The 23,595-nt window shown below is 43.3% G+C and overlaps 2 protein-coding genes across 3 annotated transcripts in view; one reads left to right on the top strand and one right to left on the bottom strand.

Annotated features, from left to right (window-relative positions):
- The window catches only part of LOC127614454 (G-protein coupled receptor 135), a 131,102-nt gene extending 127,677 nt beyond the window's left edge, over positions 1 to 3,425 (bottom strand). The window contains exon 1 of the mRNA XM_052085780.1: positions 3,416 to 3,425. The gene's annotated coding sequence lies outside the window, so the exon portion shown is untranslated. The remainder of the gene's footprint in view (positions 1 to 3,415) is intronic.
- Positions 1 to 23,595, top strand: part of LOC127614445 (mitogen-activated protein kinase kinase kinase 7-like) — a 74,528-nt gene that overhangs the window by 578 nt on the left and 50,355 nt on the right. For both annotated transcript variants that reach the window (XM_052085765.1, XM_052085766.1), the window contains exons 2-7: positions 10,826 to 10,936; positions 12,330 to 12,395; positions 13,738 to 13,783; positions 18,548 to 18,686; positions 21,303 to 21,427; positions 23,277 to 23,405. In XM_052085765.1, coding sequence (XP_051941725.1) covers positions 10,826 to 10,936; positions 12,330 to 12,395; positions 13,738 to 13,783; positions 18,548 to 18,686; positions 21,303 to 21,427; positions 23,277 to 23,405 — 616 coding nt within the window. The remainder of the gene's footprint in view (positions 1 to 10,825; positions 10,937 to 12,329; positions 12,396 to 13,737; positions 13,784 to 18,547; positions 18,687 to 21,302; positions 21,428 to 23,276; positions 23,406 to 23,595) is intronic.

Genomic DNA, 23,595 nt, shown 5'->3' with positions numbered 1-23,595 from the left:
TGTCATAAGTGAAGTTATTGATACATTTTTGTTGGTTAACGCACGAATGAGGGGGAGGGGGGGCAGGTAAACAACAGTGAGGGATAGATTTAGGGAATATGTGTCAGAAACTCTCGATGGCACAGAATATAATTAAGACCAAGAAATAACCGATAAGGAGGAATCCAATAATGAAAAGTACAACGTGCTGAGTTTGCTGACACATTCTAATCCAACAGTAGCAACCAATCCTCGTCTTCACCCCCATCCCATTGGTGTTCGAATGGGTGAATGTGGGGCTTTGTTGTTTGTTTGTTTTGGGTGCTGTATGATGTCAATAAAGTGCTCTATGAGTGCCCTCCATTTATTGTTGATTTTTCAAAAACCAAGTCTGTTTTCAAATATCACCAGTAGGACTCCAGGGCTCAAAAAATATGCTGTATCCCGGACTGATCTGATGATAACACGTTTTTGCTTTGAGCTGCTCTTCATGATTCCCATATAACCATTGTGGTAAACTTGAAAGGGACACAAATTTACCAATTATCAATTGGAAGTTTCTCACCCAGGATTATATCAACACATGCATTGGTCTTTTGATGTCCTGCTGGTGTCCCAAATAAAAATCTGCAAGCATTTAATGGGATGTAGAGTCTGTTCGGACAGTTTTACATTCCACCATGTCATTCCAAAAATTTCACATCACGGATGACCGACTTTAACACCTGACATACAAACCAGGCGATTGTCAACAATGTTTTATTGACAGCAATCACAGAAGTGTGAAGCATCTGCCACTCATTTATAACCAAGTCAAAACTTGCGCTACACTGCCCAGTCAAGCAATATATGCCAAGCAAGCTATATAAATATGACATAAGGCCATGGGTAATGTGCAAGGGAAAATGGTGTTGGGGAGGATTTCAAATGGTGTTCCTGAAAAGACCCAAGGGAAGCAAACGGTGCTGGAGATATATGCAGATGGCAACAGGCACAACGTAATGTTTTAAAAATTTCACCAAACAAGTCCAAATGTTCTATTACTCACGAGAACTTCATTAAAATATCAAACACAACTTGTAGTGATGAGATCAAAGATTTCAGTTTTTATGGAGTTACTTAGTGGAATGATCATTTATGACTGGAAGCACAAAATAGTATAAGTTAACACCACACGTAGGTTAAGGTAAAGAGGTGTTGTTTGCCCCGCTGGATTTTACCATGACATTGAAACATACTGTGTATTTTGTTAACCTTAACTACACATTCAGAGGTGAGTACAGTAAAGTAGCCCCCAAACAAGTTACTTAATTAAGAGAAATGTTACTTGAGAAGAGGAATAAGCGAGTCTGGTCCTCGAGAGCCGCTGTCCTGCCTGTTTTAGAAGCTTCCCTTTTCCTGATGATCTGATCATTCGAATCATGTGTTTTGGAAGAGGGAAACTTTAAAAAAAACAAGACGTGGCTCTCGATGACCGGAGTTGCCGACCCCCGCTTTAGAATGATGTGTCTCAAGTGAATGTAAAAAGCGGTCCTTCAAAATAACTACTTCAATAAGTATTCATGCACACCTGGCCTATTAAGCACCGGGGGTTAAGCCCGTAGTAAGTAGAAAAGTGACATGTTAGATTGTTTTCCATTGCGTGATGATATGTATCGTCATATCGCCCAGCTTGGGATTTACTGAGCAATGGAAGTCATTTAGATGTGAGATCTTATACTGTCTTCATGTGGTGACTTTGGCCATGAGTCGTTCTTTTGAACGGCTCTTTTGGTGAGAACAATGAGAATCGCTTCTCAGCTGTTTGATATTTCATGTCATCCATCCATCCATCCATCATCTACCGCTTATCCGGGGCCGGGTCGCTGGGGCAACAGGTTTAGCAGGGAAGCCCAGACTTCCCTCTCCCTAGCTACTTCTTCCAGCTCTCCCCGGGGGATCCCGAGTCGTTCCCAGGCAAGCTGGGTGACATAGTCTCTCCAGCGTGTCCTGGGTCTTCCTCTGGGTCTCCTCCCGGTGGGACATGACCGGAACACCTCACCAGGGAGGCGCTCAGGAGGCATCCGAATCAGATGCCCAAGCCACCTCATCTGGCTCCTCTCGATGTGGAGGAGAAGCGGCTGGACTCTGAGCCCCTCCCGGATGACTGAGCTTCTCACCTTATCTCTAAGGGAGAGCCCGGACACCCTGCGGAGAAAACTCATTTCAGCCGCTTGTATCCGGGATCTCGTTCTTTCGGTCACGACCCATAGCTCGTGACCATAGGTGAGGGTTGGGACGTACATCGACCGGTAAATTGAGAGCTTCGCCCTTTGGCTCAGCTCCTTCTTCACCACCACAGACCGATACAACGTCCGCATCACAGCAGACGCTGCACCGATCCGCCCGTCGATCTCCCGCTCCCTCCTGCCCCCACTCGTGAACAAGACCCCAAGATACTTGAACTCCTCCACTTGGGGTAAGATCTCTCCCCCCTGGAGAGGGCACTCCATCCTTTTCCGACTGAGGACCATGGTTTCAGATTTGGAGGTGCTGATTTTCATCCCAACCGCTTCACACTCGGCTGCGAAACGGTCCAGTGAGAGTTGGAGAGCCCCGTTTGATTTGGAGGTGCTGATTTTCATCCCAACCGCTTCACACTCGGCTGCGAAACGGTCCAGTGAGAGTTGGAGAGCCCCGTTTGAAGGAGCCAACAGCACCACATCATCTGCAAAAAGCAGGGATGCAATACTGAGGCCCCCAAAACGGACCCCCTCAACGCTTTGGCTGCGCCTAGAAATTCTGTCCATAAAGGTTATGAATAGAATCGGCGACAAAGGGCAGCCTTGGCAGAGTCCTACCGCCATTGGAAACTATTCCGACTTACTGCCGGCAATGCGAACCAAACTCTGACATCGGTGGTATAGTGAGCGAACAGCCCGTATCAGGGGGTTCGGTACCCCATACCCACGAAGCACCCCCCACAGAACTCCCCGAGGGACACGGTCAAACGCCTTCTCCAAGTCCACAAAACACATGTAGACTGGTTGGGCGAATTCCCAGATACCCTCAAGGACCCTGCTAAGGGTGTAGAGCTGGTCCACTGTTCCACGGCCGGGACGAAAACCACACACTGCTCCTCCTCAATCTGAGGCTCGACTTCCTGACGGACCCTCCTCTCCACCACCCCTGAGTAGACCTTACCAGGGAGGCCGAGGAGTGTGAACCCTCTGTAGTTGGAACACACCCTCCGGTCCCCCTTTTTAATAAGCGGGACTACCACCCCGGTCTGCCAATCCAGAGGCACTCTCCCTGTTGACCACGCGATGTTGCAGAGGCGTGTCAACCAGGACAGCCCCACAACATCCAGAGCCTTGAGGAACTCCGGGCGGATCTCATCCACCCCTGGGGCCTTGCCACCGAGGAGCTTTTTAACCACATCGGTGACTTCAACCACAGAGATCGGAGAGCCCACCTCAGAGTCCCCAGGCTCTGGTTCCTCCAAGGAAGGGGTGTTGGTGGAGTTGAGGAGGTCTTCGAAGTACTCTGCCCACCGGTTCACAACGTCCCGAGTCGAAGTCAGCAGCGCCCCATCCCCACTGTACACAGTGTTAGTGGTGCACTGCTTCCCCCTCCTGAGACGTCGGATGGTGGACCAGAATTTCCTCGAAGCCGTCCGGAAGTCAGCTTCCATGGCCTCACCGAACTCTTCCCACGTTTTTGCCTCGGCGACCACCGAAGCCGCGGTCCGCTTGGCCAGTCGATACCCGTCAGCTGCCTCTGGGGTCCCACAGGCCATAAAGGCTCGATAGGACTCCTTCTTCAGCTTGACGGCATCCCTTACTGCTGGTGTCCACCAGCGAGTACGGGTGTTGCCGCCACGACAGGCACCAACCACCTTACGGCCACAACTCAGATTGGCCGCCTCAACAATAGACGCACGGAACATGGTCCACTCGGGCTCAATGTCCCCCGCCTCCCCCGGAACATGGGAAAAGCTCTGTCGGAGGTGGGAGTTTCAACTCCTTCTGACGGGGGATTCCGCCAGACGCTCCCAACAAACCCTCACTATACGTTTGGGTCTGCCAGGACGGACCGGCATCTTCCCCCACCATCGGAGCCTACTCACCACCAGGTGGTGATCAGTTGACGGCTCCGCCCCTCTCTTCACCCGAGTGTCCAGAACATGCGGCCGCAAATCCGATGATACAACTACAAAGTCGATCATCGAACTGCGGCCTAGGGTGTCCTGGTGCCAAGTGCACATATGGACACCCTTATGTTTGAACAAGGTGTTCGTTATGGACAATCCGTGACGAGCACAGAAGTCCAATAACAAAACACCACTCGGGTTCTGATCGGGGGGGGCCGTTCCTCCCAATCACGCCCCTCCAGGTCTCACTGTCATTGCCCACGTGAGCATTGAAGTCCCCCAGCAGAACAAGGGAGTCCCCAGCAGGAGTACTCTCCAGCACACCCTCCAAGGACTCCAAAAAGGGTGGGTATGCTGAGCTGCTGTTTGGTGCATATGCACAAACAACAGTCAGGACCCGTCCACCCACCCGAAGGCGGAGGGAGGCAACCCTCTCGTCTACCGGTGTGAACCCCAATGTACAGGCACTGAGCCGAGGGGCAATGAGTATGCCCACACCTGCTCTGCGCCTCTCACCGTGAGCAACTCCAGAGTGGAAGAGAGTCCAACCCCTCTCGAGAGAACTGGTACCAGAACCCAGGCTGTGTGTGGAGGCAAGTCAGACTATATCCAGTCGGAAATTCTCTGCCTCACACACCGCCAGGGTCCCTGCCTTTGGCTGCCGTCCAGCTCACATTGCACCCGACCCCTTTGGCCCCTCTCATGGGTGGTGAGCCCATGGGAAGGGGGACCCCCGTTGCCTCTTCGGGCTGTGCCCGGCCGGGCCCCATGGGTGTGGGCCCGTCCACCAGGCGCTTGCCAACGAGCCCCACCTCCAGGCCTGGCTCCAGAGGGGGGCCCTGGTGACCCGCGTCCGGGCAAGGGAAACCTAGATCCATTTATTGCAATCATCATTGGGGTCTTTGAGCCGTGCTTTGTCTGGCCCCTCACCTAGAACCTGTTTGCCATGGATGACCCTGCCAGGGGCATAAAGCCCCAGACAACTTAGCTTCTAGGATCAGTAGGACACACAAACCCCTCCACCACGGTAAGGTGACGACTCTCAGAGGGGTTCATGTCATTTCATTTTTTATTTATTTTTAGCCTTATGGTGTGCAAATTGCCCCAGCTGTCTTCACGTTTCACCTGTGTGTAAATGACATGCCCAGACTTTGGATGATAAGAATGAAAAGGCAAGCCTTTCAAATTCTGAATCGATGCAAGTTGACATGAAAATAATATTTGCCAGGCCTCACTTCAGTCACAGTCATGAATACTCCAGGCTTTTGTGTGTGTGTGTGTGTTTTTGTTTTTTTTTAATATAAAAAAAACGGTACTTTTGACATCAAATGTTCTTTTCACATAGTAGCCTACTTTGAGGTGAGGGGAAAATGAAAATAATGACTCGACCTTCAAAGCTATGGAGCACCATACTGATCATGTTATTTTTTTAGAGACCTTAATGCACTGTCAGCTAGTGTTTTGAAACACTTCTAATACTCAATTTGAATGAATATCAAGTTTTATAAAGGATCGTCGGAGATAGTCACTCAGAAATAACGACAAGACACTTCTGGCTACCAACAATAGGCACTTTATTTGTCCCACACAGAAATGATAACACAGTTCGAACAAGTTGTATGAAGCTAAAGATGATATACTCTTACCGTATGCCAGTAGGATGGAGAGCCAACATCCTCAGCATAGTGAGCTTCGATACTCGCTGGGCATCCGTACGCTACCCACAGCAGACTCTACTGAGGAGCATCGCTCCCCTCCTTTTATCCTCTAAAGTGTGTGCATCGGGAGGGGTGAGTGGCCATTCTCATCTCTCCCTACGCCACACTGTTTGTTGTGTAACCAAGTGGCATTGATCACAATCAAGTTTCGACAATTCAAGCAAAGCAGACTATGAAGTTGTCAAAGCAGGCTCCAGAGTCCATCTCTGAAGTTGCTTAGGCAAGAAAGTTACCAAGTCATGCAATCATCTCAAAGCAGGTTCAAGAGTTTTTCACTGAGAAGATATACATTGATATCTTAATATACCAGCTAGAATTTAATAATAATAATAATAATAATACATTTTATTTATAAGCGCCTTTCAAGACACCTAAGGACACTTTACAATCAGGAACAAAAACAATAAATCACAGTTCGGTTATGATTTATTTTTCTTGTGATTTAGATTTTTACAAAAAGAATGCAGTTGCCAGATACACAAAGTAAACACGAAACAGACGAACAAAGGGATGTTGTTTTGGTGATTTATTGAATAGATACAATTATTTTTGTAGAGGGGAGAGAAAGAGGGAGTGGTGTAACTATTGAAGCAATATAGTTAAATGTAAATAATATAAGGTACACTTTTAGAAAATGATACTTCTCCAAAGCTTTGTGCTGGGATTTATTTGTCAATGTCAGGGGTCGGCAACGTGGTGAGCAAGTGGTTAGCACTTTGACCTCACACTGCAGAGGTGCAGGGTTCGAGTCAGGCTGCGGCCTCCTTGTGTGGAGTTAACATGTCCTCCCTGTGCCTGCGTGGGTTTTCTCCGGGTACTCCAGTTTCCTCGCACATTCTAAAAACATGCGTGGCAGTTAAAGGAACATTCTAAATTGTTCCTCGGTGTGAGTGTGGGCGTGAATGGTCGTTCGTCTGTGTGCCATGCAAGTGGCTGCTAACCGGTTCAGGCTGCCTGAAGACAGACCTGTTTTCGGAAAACGGGTAATGGAGTCTTGAAAATAGTAAAGATTCATACTTGTAGCTATGCAAAGTACCTATTTGCTGCTGTGAAGTGGGAATTTCTCCATTGTGAGACGATTAAAGGTTATCTTATGTAAAATGTTACTTTCTCTGAATTTCATTACAAATCTATAATTGTAGGAGCAGTGTTACACTTTCTTTGCAATGATATAAACTAATCATAGTTATGAAGAAGGTGGTTGACTGGTTGGCTTGCCGACCTCACAGTGCAGAGGCGCAGGGTTCGATTCCAGCTCCGGACTCCTGTTGAGTTTGCATGTTCTCCCAGGCCTGCGTGGATTTTCTCCCACATTCCACAAACATGCGTGGCAGGCTGATTAAACACTCTAAAGCAGGGGTGCCCATTAGGTCGATCCTGATCTACCGGTAGATCAAAGACATGTCCCGAGTAGATCCGAGGAGTGTCGAGGAGAAAAAAAACAAAACAACCAGTTGTGTGTCTTAAGTTTGTACATGTTTGTGTTAATGTATGCTGCACCCTAATCATCCTATCAGTCTCATTTTCAAATCTTGAATTTACGATGGCGCGTGATTACGTCACCGGAAGTTGTTAGCGCTCAGCAGTCTCCAATTGCAGCTTGTGATCAGAGCTGTTGCGGTCTATCTTTTATCGTCATTTTCATTCAGAGTTTGCTTCGTGTACAATTCACCGAGGGCACGGGCAAACAATAGGAATCTAGGAGGGTCCAGGGAAGCCCTTGAAAATGGTACTTGTAAGCTACGATAGTTAACGGGCTGCAAAAGTGCATCACATGCCTCAGTTTCAGGCTGTTTCTCATCATGGCGTGCGCACGTGTGTGTGTGTGTGTGTGTGTGTGTGTGCGCGTGTGTGTGTGCGTGCGTGCGTGCGTGTCCGTGCGCAACTATTATGCCGGTAATGGTAGATCCCGGGAGGTTAGTTGATCAAAAAGTGTGAGCACCCCTGCTCTAAAGTGTCCCCATAGTGTGAGTGTGAGCGTGGACGCTTGTTAGTCTCTGTGTGCCCGGCTGGCAATGGTGGTGCCAATGATTTTTTTTCCGCCATCCGACAATTTCAGGAAGTCATTTCATTCATGAAATCCACAAAGAGGATCCTTGCGTAGGTCCCTGTGCTGTCGAGGTGCTCGAGGATGTACCGCACTGTATCATTGGGCGCAGTTTTAAAGTGGTAAAACATACGCCAGCTTAAAAATACGGCATGCATGCGCGCAAGCTAAAAACACGTTAGCTTGAAGCATATGGTAGCATGCCAAGACAGATACAAGCTAAAAACAAATTTTTAAAAAGGCAACAGAAGTAAAACTGAGTTCCGTTGTATTTTATTTAGTCATCGTACAATGTACTCACTTTTTTTTCGATCAATCATCACCCAGAAATCCATCAAAGTCCTCATCCTCTGTATCAGAATTGAACAATTGTGCGAGTACCGGTAACCCATCAAAAACGCCGTGTTACCTCTCATTGTTAGAGTCGCTCTCATTGCCATGTGGCTCCACAGAACAGTCCAAGCAGCCACGATCCATTCGCAAATTGTGGCATAACTCGCCCAGCGCTGCCTCTCACTCTTTGTAAAGTGTGTTTGCCATTGATCATCCATTGTTCCCATGCCGTTCGCAACTTTACTTTGAACGCCCGGTGGGAACTTTACCTTGAACGCCCGGTTGATGCCGATGTCCAGCGGTTGGAGTTCTTTAGTCAAGCCTCCGGGAAAAACGGCAAGCTCAGAGTTCATTTGCCTTACTTGGTTTTTCACCATTGCTGTGAGATGGGCACGCATGCCAAAAGCATAACCGATGGCTTGAAGTTTGAACTGAGCTTCGTAATGCGTGTCTCTTTGTAGAATTTATTTTCAGGGGTTCTTAGAAACCAAAACCGGAGTTGTTTTGCAACAATGCACATAGCCACACTCTATACAGGTGTTGGTACCTGCTTGGGACGTCCTTTAGCGTCCACTTACACGCCCACCCTTCACTGATTGGCCGACTTCTTTGCCGCATGCCTGTTCAGTCACTTCTGCCTGTTGTCCCTATAAACAGCGTGTTGGCTGTCAGTCAGGTTTTGGAACTCAGCGCATACACAAGACGCTCCGCATCATAAGGCGTCCTGTCCATTTTGGAGAAAATTTAGGACTTTTAATGGCGCCTTGTAGCCGTGAAAATACGGTAGTGTCTGGTAGAGGTGGGTATATGGGGTCTTTTTCAAATCGGCAGAAAAACATGTTTAGTTCATCAGCCAGACCCTTATTGTTCACTGTTTCGGGGGATGGCATTCAATAGTTTGTGATTGCTTTCAGGCCATTCCACACAGATATATTGGTATTCCTCAATTTTGGAGGTTTTTAATGCAAATAAAAATTATTTTAAGTCAGTATCACCACAGTAAGAAATACAGTGATCCCTCGCTATATCGCGCTTCATTTATCGGTACTTCAACACATCATGTATTTTTTTCCCCCAAAGTACTGTATTCAGAAAAAAAATACAGAATGACTTAGAGGTTTTGTACATGCCCGTACACACGATTGGTTCCCGACGCGACCGATGACCGCATGAGATTTATCCCGTGAGCTGATTGGCTGCTGGTCACGTCAGGCTGTTGACTCTCTGATCAGTGTGTCTGGTCACTCGGCTAACTCTCGCTCGCCTGCCGCTCTCTGGCATGCTTTCTTCTGTTTTGTTTGCTATGTGCGCGCGGGATGGGGCGGGGGGTGGGCTTGTACGAAAAAAGCAGCACGTGTCTCTTTGCCTCCTCCTCATCAATACCGATTAATTGTCTCATCATAAACACATCGGCTGTGCGGCGATAGCACACATTTGCTCCGGTGCTGCGCCTATATATTTTGTTGCGATACATTTTACACCGGAGCCAATTTTGTGGCGCGGTCACACGTACAAAGCTGCTGAGCGTGTTAACTCAGGCGTAGCACTGGTGTAGCCCCACTTGCGGTCACACGGCAGTTTCTGCAGCGGTGCAAAACAATTGAAAACAAAGAGTTTGGTTCCTTTTAAAACATACGCAATTCACGCAACTGCTGTACAGACACGTCCTTCTCCTTTCTCGGTCTCCGTGCCTCTGCTCGAGAGGCGTTCAATGACCGGCCGAAAACGTAAATCAACAATGACTTCAATGACACTCAGAAAAGCAAACATATAATGCACCAAACAGAAAATCAAGAGAGGAACAACACACAACAAAGGAACAAACTACACAAACAACTCTGAGACAGTCCAGAAAGATGATGTTTGGGGACTATCCCCCCTGTTCTAGTTGAGATGGTATAACCCAAGAGGCAAGGTGCCGCATGCTACTGTTATTGCCAGCCAGCCATCATGTCATGACGGAAGTACAACAGAGCACGAAAGCAACGCATTCTCGCCGTATGTGATCAACTCTTCTCATGCGTAGCGAGGCTACGCCCAACCCCAACCCCCGCGAACGAGCATTTGCTCCGGAGCAAATTGTAGCGTTCACACGTACCATTTTACATCGTCATTTTAAACCACATCCCTGAGGTGGGATAAATTTGCTCCGGAGTAAGCCGTTTTCAGGGGCTACACCAGTGTAACTTTGCACGTGTGACCGCTCTACTCGGGTAGCACTGGCGCAGCACCGGAGCAAATGTTGTCGTGTGAACACCCCTTACGTCACTCTCAGAAGGCAAGGCTGCTGAATGTTAATAACTCTATAAGGTTTTATAATTAAAGAATGTCTCAAATATGTAAAGTACAATCACTGTTTACATGTTTTACACATGCTGGTACCCACATACACTGACACATACATTCCAAAGGGGGTGGAAGCCAACCCTCCTTCACAATTTTCTCTAATTGCAGCAGGGTCCCGGTCCCCATTAATCGCGATAAGTGAGAGAACACTGTAAAATTTTAAATGTTTCACTCGGTGTAGTGAATCTATATAACTTTCAATTCTAATTTAAAGTTTTCTACAATGTAATTTCTTGAAAAGCACCTGAGCTGTTGTGGTTTTCCCTACAGGCTGTTGGCAGGGGTACCTTTGGCGTTGTCTTCAAAGCGGTATGGAAAGGGAAGGATGTGGCAATCAAGACCATTGAGAGCGACAGTGAAAGAAAAGCTTTCCTTGTTGAGGTACGTCGAACTTTTAATCCGAGCTGCGATACAAGCCTCCAGAGGTGGGCACGTCAGTGAATTTTTTCGGTCCGCCGTTTGTTTTTTGCCAGCGAAAATGTCCATCGTCAGTCCGTCGGCATTTCAAGTCGAACTAAAACCATTGTTGTTATTTTAACCGCGCACCGCCATCGCTCACTGATAGTTTGTCAACACTGTTGTAGGAGATTGCATGCATTTGAAGCACAAGCAGTGTATCTCCAACCACACTTCGTACCGTGAAGACTAAAACAAAGATCTTCCATAATATTTAAAATCAATATTGACAATCATCTCTGACTCAAACATTCAGGACAGAAACACAATGTTTGCACCTTGTAACCCAGTACTAAAGTAAAGAAAAAATTCCATCATACTTCCTCATGCCTCTCTCTCTCTCTCTCTGTGTCTCTCATTTATATCCATGATTTAACACAAACCCACAACCATAAGCGTTTATATCATTAGTCACATAGCATAATTGCATTAGCTATTCTTCAGGATTTTTGGAAAACAAGAAAAAACTAAATTTTTAGAGCATATACTGTATTGCTATTTTTGGTATTCACATCATCAGAAAATTTTCAATCGGATAGGGGAAGAAGTAAGCGAAAGGAAAACGACCCAATAAAAAATAGCAATGTGTGACGATTTTTTTTCCCTTATTTTCCAAAAATATTGAAATATGACTTTTTAGCAATGACGCTGTGTGGCTGACCATATGCAAATAAAAACATATGCACAAAATATTCGACTAAAACACAACCAATCAAAGTTAATAAGAGTGGCTGCAGATCTGCAAAGTTGTGAAGCACAACGATGTTGGTCTTTGACTTTAATTTTTATCCCACAAGTGCACATTTTGTGGTGAAAGTAATTCTATCATGCGCACAGTGAATTTGTGACACACAACGATGACATGAGATCATCAGCAGACGTTGCCATCAAATGCATGTAAGCAGAGGAGCGAGCAATGTGCATTTAGAGGAATAAGACAAGCCCTTAGTCAATGAAGTCTACTTGGAGCAAACAGTCAGCCCCACGAACAACCATGTGAGACGCCTGCCGTGCGATCCTATCAGTTATCAGTGAAACGGGACTACTACTACTACTTACTGATGGTTCCAGCAATGAACAAAAACCCTCTTCTTGCGATTTTATTTTTAAGCTTCCCGTATTCAGTCACTAAAACATCTTTCATTGACGGATAGATGGTCCTTCTGTCAGTGCTGCCCGCCTCTGAAAGCCACTGTAATCCACTGAAACCCCCACCGCCAGCTTTTCAGAAACAGAAATAAGAAACACATAATCTGTTAGATGAGTACTTAAGAGTAAAATCTGAATTTTCTGTCTGCCTCTTTTTGTCTTCATGCAGCTTCGCCAGCTCTCAAGAGTGAATCACCCAAACATTGTTAAACTATATGGTTCATGTGACAATCCTGTAAGTATGCAACAATTATCACCTTGTTTAAAAAAAACAGTTTATTGAAACACAGGAGGGAATTCTTAAAACATTCAAAATGTATTTTCCTTCATTCCATAAAAATGCAATCAATAACATCTGATTCCCTGAAAAAAGGTTTAAGTTGATAGTGTCACAAATAATGACATGCCCTGTATGCTGCCATATTTTGACAGCTTTACACAATCGCAGTGAGGTGTTCCATGATGTAACACACTCCTGTTAATGTTGGCCTTTCCTGGTCTATGTGCTACAAAAATGCCATATGGCGTCCTCAAATATTGCCATAGTTCCGATTGCACTCCGAACCATGTCAGGTGTCATATTTTTCCCTGAGAAAAAGAGGTAGAGGAGAGACGGGCAAAACACACGTCACTTGATGACCCCCGCCCCCATCCCAACCCAAAACGTGAACGATTGTCACCAAAATGTATGCATAACGTAAGCATATATGTTTATTGATAAAGCAACATTTATGGCCATACGACATTAATATACATTAATCCTGTCATGATTCGGTTTGGGACCAACAGGTGGCACTGTAGGGCTTCCCCTGCAGCTGCACACCTGTTGGTCGTTAGGTAATCAGTTCTATAAAAGGGCTCCCGCCCGAACACTCATTGTCGGGTCATTGTTGCTGTTTGTTGGCTGCTGTCATGTTTTTTTAGGTTTTATCTTCAATCACGATTTTTGTTTGATACTTTGGACTTTGTTTTGGGTTTAGTTTTCTCTGTGTTTTAATACAATTCTTCAAATACACCCTGCTCCTCCTTGTTGCCTGCTTTTTTCACCACCACCACCTCGCAATCGTGACGGATCCCTCGCTATATCTGCCTTAATTTATCGCGGCTTCAGTACAATTTTTTAAGTACTGTTTTCAGAAAAAAAATGCAAAACTCTTTGAGGCTTTGTGCCTATACTGTACATGCAAAGGAACTCATTCAAGGCACATGATTGGTTATATAACGTACATACATAACGTCGACCAATGACAACATGAGTGGATTTATCTCGTGAGCTGATGGGCTGCGCATCTTCGCAACGCCGTCCAGCATAACGAGACAATAGGGAATCGTTGTCCCGTCACACTGTTGATTCTCTAGTGTACTGTCTACCAGTCACGCACAATCTTAACTTTGAAAAAAAGATGTATTTACATTGATTTTCTTTCACATTTTTATTCTACTTTTATGAACATTTATGTGCTGCTGTATCCCGTCATGGTTAACACTTTTAACAATTTTGAATTAACAGAGTATTTTCTCATCTTTCCAAATTACTCAACATTAACATAGGGTGCCTTTGTTTTTCCAATTCTCAGGTCTGTTTGGTGATGGAATATGCTGAATGTGGCTCTCTATATAACCGTAAGTTATTTTATGTCCATGAAAAATTGCACTTGGATGTTGCTTTGAGTAACATGAATTTGCTAATATTTATTCCCCTTTTACAGTGGATATAAAAACTTAACACACCCCTCTTCATCTACCGTTTTTTTTTTTTAGATGTAAAAAATTAGATGAAGATAAATTTCAAAATTTGTTTTCACCTTAAAGCAACACACTGGTCAAAATTCATTTTCTAGCATCTGATTAATCAGTATGCACAGTATAAAGAATAAAAGTGCCAATATCAATGTCAGCTGAGTACCTGACGAAAGGTTTAAAATTATTATGTATCAAAATAATGACATAGCGTGCACACTGCCATATAAGATATCCTTTATATATTGGACATTGTGTACCGCTTCATGCAATTCCTGTGATGTTACTTGCTGGATGCAAACTAGACCAGAGGTAGGGAACCCCGGTTCCTCAAGAGCCATATCCTGCCTGTTTTAGATCCCGCCCCACTCCAACACACCAGATTCAAATGGTCAGCTCATCAGCAAGCTCTGGTGTGTTGTCGTCGGCAGGGATATAAAACGGGCAGGATATGCCTCCCGTGGAACTGGAGTCCACTACCGAAGAACTAGATGGTTTATTTTAGACTTATTTCCTGGTTTATTGTGCGACTAAAAAACCCTATATGGAGTCATCAAGTTACTCCCATAATTTTGAGAGCACTCGTAACTGTTAGGTTTCATTCTCTTCCTTGAGAAACAAAAATATGGCTATTTGCTAAATCTTGGTGGAATGTTCAACCAGGGCTGTTTTTTTTTTTAAAATAAAACTTGTATGGGGTGCAACTAAGCAATTTTTAAAAAATGCCGCAATAAACACAAGTAATTCACTATTTTGTCAGGTGTAATGTGTGTGTCAAGTTTGCACGAATGTTAAGGCCATCAAAATCATTTTTAATGGCAAACAGCGCGTCCCCAAGGTAAGGGTGTTGGATGAAATAAAAAGTTTCGCTTTTACTTTTTATATTAGGGCCAAATTAGAAAGAAAATTAACAATGGCGTACATCATGTTAGGTTTAGCATTAGGCTCCAAGAGATGTTTTTGGAGGTCTTGTGCTGTTACATAATTCTTTGACTTTTCTTGTCTCTTGTTTCTGGTGAAACATACAACCGGAGTTTGTTCAAACTTGTTAGGGGGTGCTACTAATCTTAAAAACAAACAAACAACCCCGTGCCCCATAAATTTCATTAATTTAAAAAAAACAACTTGACAGCCGTGGAGTGTTTCATATGTTTTCACGAATGTTTAGACCCTCAAAAACAGTGTCATCTTTCTTGCCAAACAGCTCCAGCAACAGTGTTTGACAAAATAAAAAAATATTCATTTTCCTTTTCATCTTGAACATGGTAAGATGAAACACCCACATTTTCAAGACAATCAGCTAACGTCTCTAGGAGAAGTTCTTTAAAATGGGACATTTATGAAAGGGCAAGAAAGGCGCCTGATTCTAAATGGTCAAAATGGCGCACTTCCTTTAAGGTTTAGCAAATGGCTTGTCAGTCCTGTGCTGTTTAGCCTCCAACTTTTTTGTAGATCTTGGTGAAATGTACACTCAGGCTGCTTCATTCTATATTTGCAGGGACGCTGCTGATCCATATTTTAAAAATCACACAAGAAACTAAGTACATTTCACGAAAACTCAAAAACTTAAGTGTTTCAACATGATCAATGTTTCTCTGTCTGTCTGTCTGTCTGTCTGTCTGTCTGTCTGTCTGTGTCTGTCTGTCTGTCTGTCTGTCTGTCTGTCTGTCTGTCTGTCTGTCTGTCTGTCTGTCTGTCTCTAGCTCTAGCTATTTCTATCTCTATCTCTATCTCTATATCTATCTCTCTATCTAGATCAGGGGTCCCCAAACCTTTTCCTGTGAGGGCCACATAACATTTCCCTTCTCCAGTGGGGGGCCGGTGTTAGTTTGTAACATCAACGATCGTAGGGGAGCTTAAAAAAATTATTGTTTCCCAGAAAGCCACACTCAACCAAATAACCCTTTCCAGGTTCTTTACAGAAAAAAAGTCAGGAAACAAATAATACTATTAATGAAATAAATAATAACTTAATAACCCTCTCTGAGTTCTTCACAGAAAAAACAGGAAATAAATAATAACTAAAAAACTCTCTCTCTTTATAGCCCCTTGAAATCCACAAAAAAAGAGTTCTGCCATCTACGAGAATGCCACCTATCTTGTCTTGTTTATGTCTGCTACCCTCTTGTTCACGTGTTCTGAGACACAACTAAAACACTGAAACATTATATGGTGTGTAACTCATTTTGTGACCTTGATTTCAACCCTATTTGCATCATGGGTCATTTTGCCCCGAAGACCACCTTTGTACTTTTTTTGTACAGCTTCCATGGAAATGTGAATAAAAACATTTCAATTTTTCTGCAGTTGGGGACAATCTAGGAAAAGTCATAACATTTAAAGTTAAAAATTTATCATTTAGGGTTTTTGGGGGCGTTTTTAACACAAGGACGGGTCATTTTGACCCGAGGACACCAGGAGGGTTAGAGGGCCGGGTCAAATGTGCCTGCAGGCCGTATCCGGCCCCAAACCCCCATAGTTTGGGGACCCCTGATATAGATGTATAAAAAATCTGTGTGTACAGAAGGCTCAGCTCTCGAGTACAGTAGTTCCTCTGCTTTCTGAACGCAACATACTTGTAGCTGCTCTGCCATGGGCTATTACAGAGCATCATATCTAGCATCTCATTGGCTAAGAATGACTTTTATCGTACGTTGTCGATCTATGTAGATAGATAGATCGACAGATACTGTAGATATGTGTTAACGCAGCGTCTCGTCATTCGGCCCAATAGGCTTTGCGATAGTTGTGCGTAGATGTTAATCACCCAAAAAAAGTGCTCACTAGCCGGGCTATCAATCCTTATGCTGATGTTTGCCTTGGACATTTTCGAAGGATTGTTAAAAGCCGACAAAAGCAAACGTCCTCGGATCAGTTCTTGACAATATGCCAGCCAAAACCCACTTCTGAAAGAGAGAACATGAAGCAAAGAGGGCAAAAAAACCATGGGGACACAGTTAAAAATTAAATGATAAGCGAATAATCTACTTGTAACATGTATTTGTTACATATTTTGATGCAGTTTTATGCTTCATAACAGTGTTTTTCAAACTTTTTCGAGCCAAGGCACATTTCTTTCATTTGAAAAATCCCACTGCACACCATTTGCGAAAAATGGGAAAAAAGCTTATTTGAACAATTAGTCTTATCTTGCTTTTTTTTTTAAACATTGAAGAATAACTTTCTATTACAAATCCTTGAACAGTAAGCAAATAAACATCAATCAAATATTTTATTATCTTTCATATTTATTCTCACTAGGTGTGATAAATGGTTTGGATGAACACAGATCTGATACCCTGGGAGCAATCGATGAAAGGCACACAAAGCTATTCCTCCACAGCTCTGTCTTTCTCTGTTTTTATTTTTTTTACAGCAGTCAGGCTGTTTCTTCGGACCCAACCCAAAGCGGGTTGGTCCGGACATCTCATTTACATTGCCATTGAGACATTTTTTTTATTTAGCCACAAGTTCAGCGACATGGTAACTTGCTTTCAGGGCTCATGCACGTTTCTTGTTTCTCCGTGTCTTCACGCAGATTTTTGTTTTAAATTGAAGGGTGTTTTGTTTGGAGATGGAGTTTAAGCTTACTCGGGACCATAGCGCTGTTGGAGAGCTTATTACCACATACCAAGCACAACGGAGTCGGTGGCGTTGCATCTCCGGTAAAAATAAATCCAAATGAAACATAGCTTTCATTGCATTGTCTCGCACCAGAAACTTCGCTTGTCTCGAAGCACAAGGCAATTAGCTAGCTGCTGCTGCTACCTACCAGTATGGAAGACTACTACATGATTACTCTGCCAGGCGATAGACCACGCAGGCATACAATTTGGATTATTCCTATGGCACACCTGACAATATCTCGTGGCACAGTGTTTGAAAAACTCTGCTTTAGAAAACATGTCTGAATTCACGCATACACACGTACTTACACATGCACACCATAATGAGCATCAGCCAAATTTTCTGCTAAGATGAACAAGGCATGGGACTCACTTTTGCCCCGTGTTAACTATCGTAGCTCACGTGTACCATTTAAAAATGCTTCTCTCAGCCCTTCACATTCCCATTCTAATGCCAGTACACTCGGCGAATTGTACATGAAACACCGTTTTTGAATTATTTTTTTTTAACAACAGCCACCTGCCTGGCATCCCGCCCTGCCAATAAAAACGTGTGCCGCAGGCTATGAATAAAATCCTCGTTGACAGAAATGTTGAAATTGAATATTTATTCTAAACATTTTTACAGCATTGGAAAACGTAAAGAATGTTTGTCCTCCGACAGAAACCATATTTAAACAAAATATATCTCCCTCCCCATTTTTTTCCATGGTCAAACATTTTTGAAAAGGTTCCAAGGTGCCACTAGGGTGGCGGTAAGGAGCCGCATGCGGCTCTGTAGCAGCAACCCCCGGGGGGGCGGGGGCGGGGGGAAGAGAGAGAGAGATTTTTGAGGGGTTCTCGGACATATTAATAGTGTAAAACGTTTTGAAATTATTTATCTTGGTTTCATTTCTTTTACAAACAAAATGAATTGATATCTCAACAGCCGTGTTTATACTTTTTTATATCCACTCTAAATGTACAGGAGCACTGTGAATACCTTTTATCGAAATGCACATCTGTCTCTTGTCACTGCCAGTCTTGCACAGCGCTGAGCCGCAGGCCTCCTATACAGCCTCCCATGCTATGAGCTGGTGTCTGCAGTGTGCCCAGGGGGTTGCTTATCTGCATGCCATGAAACCAAAGGCATTAATTCACAGAGATCTCAAACCACCAAAGTAAGATTATTGAAGATTTTGCACGATTTTTTTCTTCTTTCTCTTTCACCAGCATTGTTTTTCTCTGAACATAACTAGACATTGATTAACCAAACTGTTCCTAAATTTGAAAAAGTAATCTTGACCAACTTAGAGCAGAATTGTTTTTTTAATACACAAAAGCAAAAACAAAACAAAACACTGGAATAATCATTATCCATGGGCATCTAATACTGGAGGATGAACAGACAGCTCCATCCATCCATTCATTTTCTTCCAGATATGGAATCGGAAGGCTACTTGCCCAGCAAACATTTGGGTCGCAATGGAGAAAATCCAAGCAGGAAAGCATTGCGTTCCTTTCCAGAGCCACTTATCCAGTTCTGTCAGGGGTCTCCCGAGGCATTTCCTTTCCAGGCGGGGCCTCCTACCAGTAGAATGTGCACTGAACACCTCACCAAGGAAGCGTCCAGCTGGCATCCTAACCAAATGCCAAAATCGAGTTCCTTTCTCAACCTCTCTCCCAGACACACTGCGGGGGAAACACATTTTGGCCAATTGGATTCACAATAATTTTCTTTTGGCCATGACCCACAGACTATGACCACAGGTGAGGTTGGGAACATAGAATAAACAGTCAATCAAGACCTTTGCCTTTTGGCTCAGCTCCTTCAACATGACAGAGCAGTACAAACTGTATCGCTACAAACGCTGCACCAATCCACATTTACCTCTGTCCCCAATTTTCCTTCACGTGTGAACAAAGATGCCAAAATACTTAAGCTCCACCACTCTGATTAGGATTTGTTTCTTGACCTGGAGAGAGCTGTCCGTCAGTTTCCGAATGAGGACCAAGGCTTTGTTTTTTTGGCAGTTATAATTACCGTATTTTCCGCACAATAGTGCGCACCAAAAAGTTTTCATTTTCTTAAAAGCTCACCAAGCACCTTAAAATCTGGTGCGTCTTGTGTATGGTCATTACAGTAATATGCCGACCCCAAGATGGCTCCTTGCTGGAGACATGCTTATAATGTTATAACTTGCTGTTGGTTCAGTGAATTGTGTCGCTGTTTTGTTAAATACGTTTTTGGTGCGGCTCCGAAAAAAGGACAGCTGTGGTGTTGTTTTTTTAAAATGGTCTCAACAAATGCAGGTACGTCTTTGTATCCGTGCCTTCTCTTCTTCAGTTTAACTCGAGAGGCGTTCAGACCGCCTCCGACAAACGTAAACTAACGATTACTTCAATGAAACGACGACAATTGAAAATAATACATCAAAACTGAAAAGCGAGTGAGGATATCAAAAAATAATTCTATAGCCCCCCGCCCCCTCGCGACTATAGAATTTATATTGTGATTTCATCATTTGTGAATATACAACAACGGAATAAATAACTACTACTGACATCTGATCGTTCTGTTGGAGCTAGGATCAAGGAAATGCCAATGCGTTTTTCGGAGGCGGTCATGAACGCCTCTCGAGTTGAACGGAAGAAGAGAAGGCACGGAGACAGACAAAGCCGCACCTGTACTTGTTGAAAAAAGATGAGCTGTGGTTTTATTTTTTAAAATGCAGACTTTATTAATGATTTTCACAGTCTCAACAAATACAGGTACTGTACGTCTCCGAGCCTTCTCTTCTTCCGTTCCACTCAAGATGTGTTCATGGCCGCCTCCGAATAACGTAAATTAATGATTACTTCAATGAAACTACGAAGAAAATCACGCGAGGAAATCACAAAATAACTTCTGTTGGAGGGCATATACTGTAGAATTTAAGTGCAGTAATAGTTAATTTACGTTTTTCAGAGGCGGTCATGAACTCTCGAGTTGAACGGACGTCTCTCGAGTTGAATGGAAGGAGCGTAGCATCTACTGGATGCATTGTAGATTGCAACTTATAATGAGATGCGTCCAATGTATGAAAAAAAAATTACAAAATAGCCATTCATTGAAGGTGTGCCTCATAATCCAGTGCGCCGTTGAGTGCGGAAAATACGGTAGTTTCCAAACAGCTTCACAGTTGGATGCAAACCACTCCACTGAAAATTGAAAATTGTATCGTGATGAAGCCAACAGAACGACAGCATCTACAAACACGCTGTAGATATTTTGACTGCCTTGAGTGGGTCTTTGAAGTTTTCTCCTGGACGAACCAGTGACGGAAGCATGGTGAAAACAGACGGACTGACCGACTGACCTTGACAGTTCAGTTCGGCTTGAAAATACGATGACCAGCTATGACAGACGGCTTCGCAGGCCGCTGACGAATGATGGACAGGCAAAATTTTGCAAATTGCCCACATCTGGGGTTAAGTAAAAAAAGTCACAATTTTAAGTGTCCACTGCCCTTCCTTCTTGCTTGCCAATTTGGGCAAAACAACAAAGATGTGGACAACAGTTTTCTTTTTTTCCCTATCTCTCTCTCTCTCTCTCTCTCTCTCTCCCTCTCTCTTTGACTGCAAAAGGGATACTGAACAGACTAATTCAGCTATTATTTGAGTATCTCACTCCTTATAAAAGCCAATTAAAGGGTAAGGAACATATTATTGCAAAGAAAATTTTGAACTTGACTTCCCATTAAGCACAGCTTTTCGAGTCCTCAAGTTTGTGATTCTTCTCCACTGAATTGTTTCAGTTTACTCCTGGTGTCTCATGGTACTGTCCTGAAGATTTGCGACTTTGGAACAGCTTGTGACATCCAAACTTACATGACCAACAATAAAGGCAGTGCAGCTTGGATGGCACCAGAGGTGTTTGAAGGTAAGCAGATGGACCATTTATCACTTAATACATGTAAGTATTAATGTAAGTATAATAAGGGCGATTAAAGAAGCAATTGATTGCAGTTTTCCAAATAGCCAATTGAAGCTGCACACACACTCTGGAATCATGATGTGCTTGGACCTACTTGACCCCTGAAGTCTGGCATCTTTGGGTCGTGTGAGGTCTCTGGTAACTATTTAGGTTCAGTACACTTCTACTTAGGGATGTTCTATACTGATCGGGCTCAATCATCCATGGGTGTGATCAGCCGACACAGATCATGTGGATTCGGTGTAAAATGGTAAATTTTAGAGCGACAACTACTGATTTTTCTTAATCGATTCATACGTTATTTTTTTTCAATTCATTGAGTAACCAAATTTAAAAAAAACTAATTTATATCCCTTTTATTAAATCAAAAATAGGACTTTGCAAAAATGCACAAATTGTAATTCGGTCACGATGTTGGTCTGTAACAGAGGGGAAAATGTTATTTACCCAAAGTAAAAGCAGCTATTGTCAATGTCTTTTCCAGATTATGTAAAGATGTGAATAGTGATTATCTTGTTGAGAGTCTTGTATTCCAATTAGAATTAAACCAAATTACCAAATGCAGTGAAATTTTATTTTATTCCAAAAGCACGAAACAAGGTCAAGGTCATCGTTATTGTCAATTATGCTTTATGTATGGCATGCAGCATAGATGAAATTTCTTCCTCTCAATCCTCAGTGCAAATATGCATGCAAACATGCTGTGCATTAAACACACACAGCTAAGAAAAGATAGCAGCTCCATCGTATAAAAAAGACGTGTCATCATGTGGGTATGAAATTAATAATGAATTAATTTCATTAAGTATAGGTATAATAAAAAGTTGTAGAAGGAAAATAAGAGTGCTTCAAGTCACATTTAGGTTTTCAACTATAGTTTCTCTAGCTGAACAGGGCAGTCGCACAAGACTAAAAGCAGAAGCTCCATTCTGTGCGCTGCTAGGATTAACTACCAGAAAGACTATGACTCAATGATGTGCACATGGATATGGAAGTGTTTGGAAATGTATAACGAACAAAATTCTAAAAACCTTCATCAAGAAGCCAGTGAGACTGTGGAATACAACTTTGGAGGCCAGCTCAAAGCCAGTTGCACGAGTGAATATCAAATGTGACATATTTCAAGCAGATGCTTTGTCCTCGCTGCTCTTCTGCATTGGCCTGAACCCACTCGGTCAGATCAGAACCAAAAGGGGTTTTGGGGACCAGTTCAGAAGTGGAACAATGAACATCCACGGTGTCTACATGGATGACATCAAGTTAGATGCCAAGAATAAACGTAACATCGACTCCCTAATTGACCTCTCAAGGATATATAGCAAATGCCAGTGGAATGTCAGTCAGATAAGTGTGGGCAATTGATATCTAAGCGAGGGAAGATGATTATGACAAAGGGATTGAACTTCCTGAAGGCAGAATAATAGATTGCAGGACAACTAAACATAGAGATTTCTAAAAATCACACTAAATCGTTGAGGCCTTAATGGGAGTGGACCTTTCTTGGTTAAATGCTAATGTTTGTGTATTTTGCTTGTGTTGTCCAGTGAATTGCATGTGTATGATGGTGCAGCTGTTTTAATGCAAGGCAAATTTTGGCTCTTGTATCTGAAAAAGACCATTCCTTTCAGATGGGTAAAAAGAAAATCTATCTCTATTAATATAATTTATATTTTTTAAATTAATATGATGTAATCTATATCCATTAATATAATCTATCTATCTTTATCATTCTAATCCATCTCATGACGTACTATTTTTTTATTTGATTATTTGAATTTTTGTGTGTATTCCTCAGGTAGTAACTACAGTGAAAAGTGTGATGTGTTCAGTTGGGGCATTATCCTGTGGGAAGTCCTAACACGGAAAAAACCCTTTGATGAGATTGGCGGTTCAGCATTTTGTATCATGTGGGCCGTCCACAGAGGTGAGTCTATCATATCAACAATATGCATATTTTTTCTTCTTCATCATCGACACTATTGAAAACTTAAAGACACAACAGGGACTTTCAAACTGCAGGAACCAAATCCGGAACTTCTCTGTGTACCCTAGTAGTATGTGTAATCCACTTGTTCACACATAAAAAAAGGCTCCTGGTCTCAAATGTTCCGCCA

Source organism: Hippocampus zosterae, chromosome 14, assembly GCF_025434085.1.
Source record: "Hippocampus zosterae strain Florida chromosome 14, ASM2543408v3, whole genome shotgun sequence".
NCBI lineage: Eukaryota > Metazoa > Chordata > Actinopteri > Syngnathiformes > Syngnathidae > Hippocampus > Hippocampus zosterae.
This window is presented reverse-complemented; position numbering and strand designations above follow the sequence as displayed.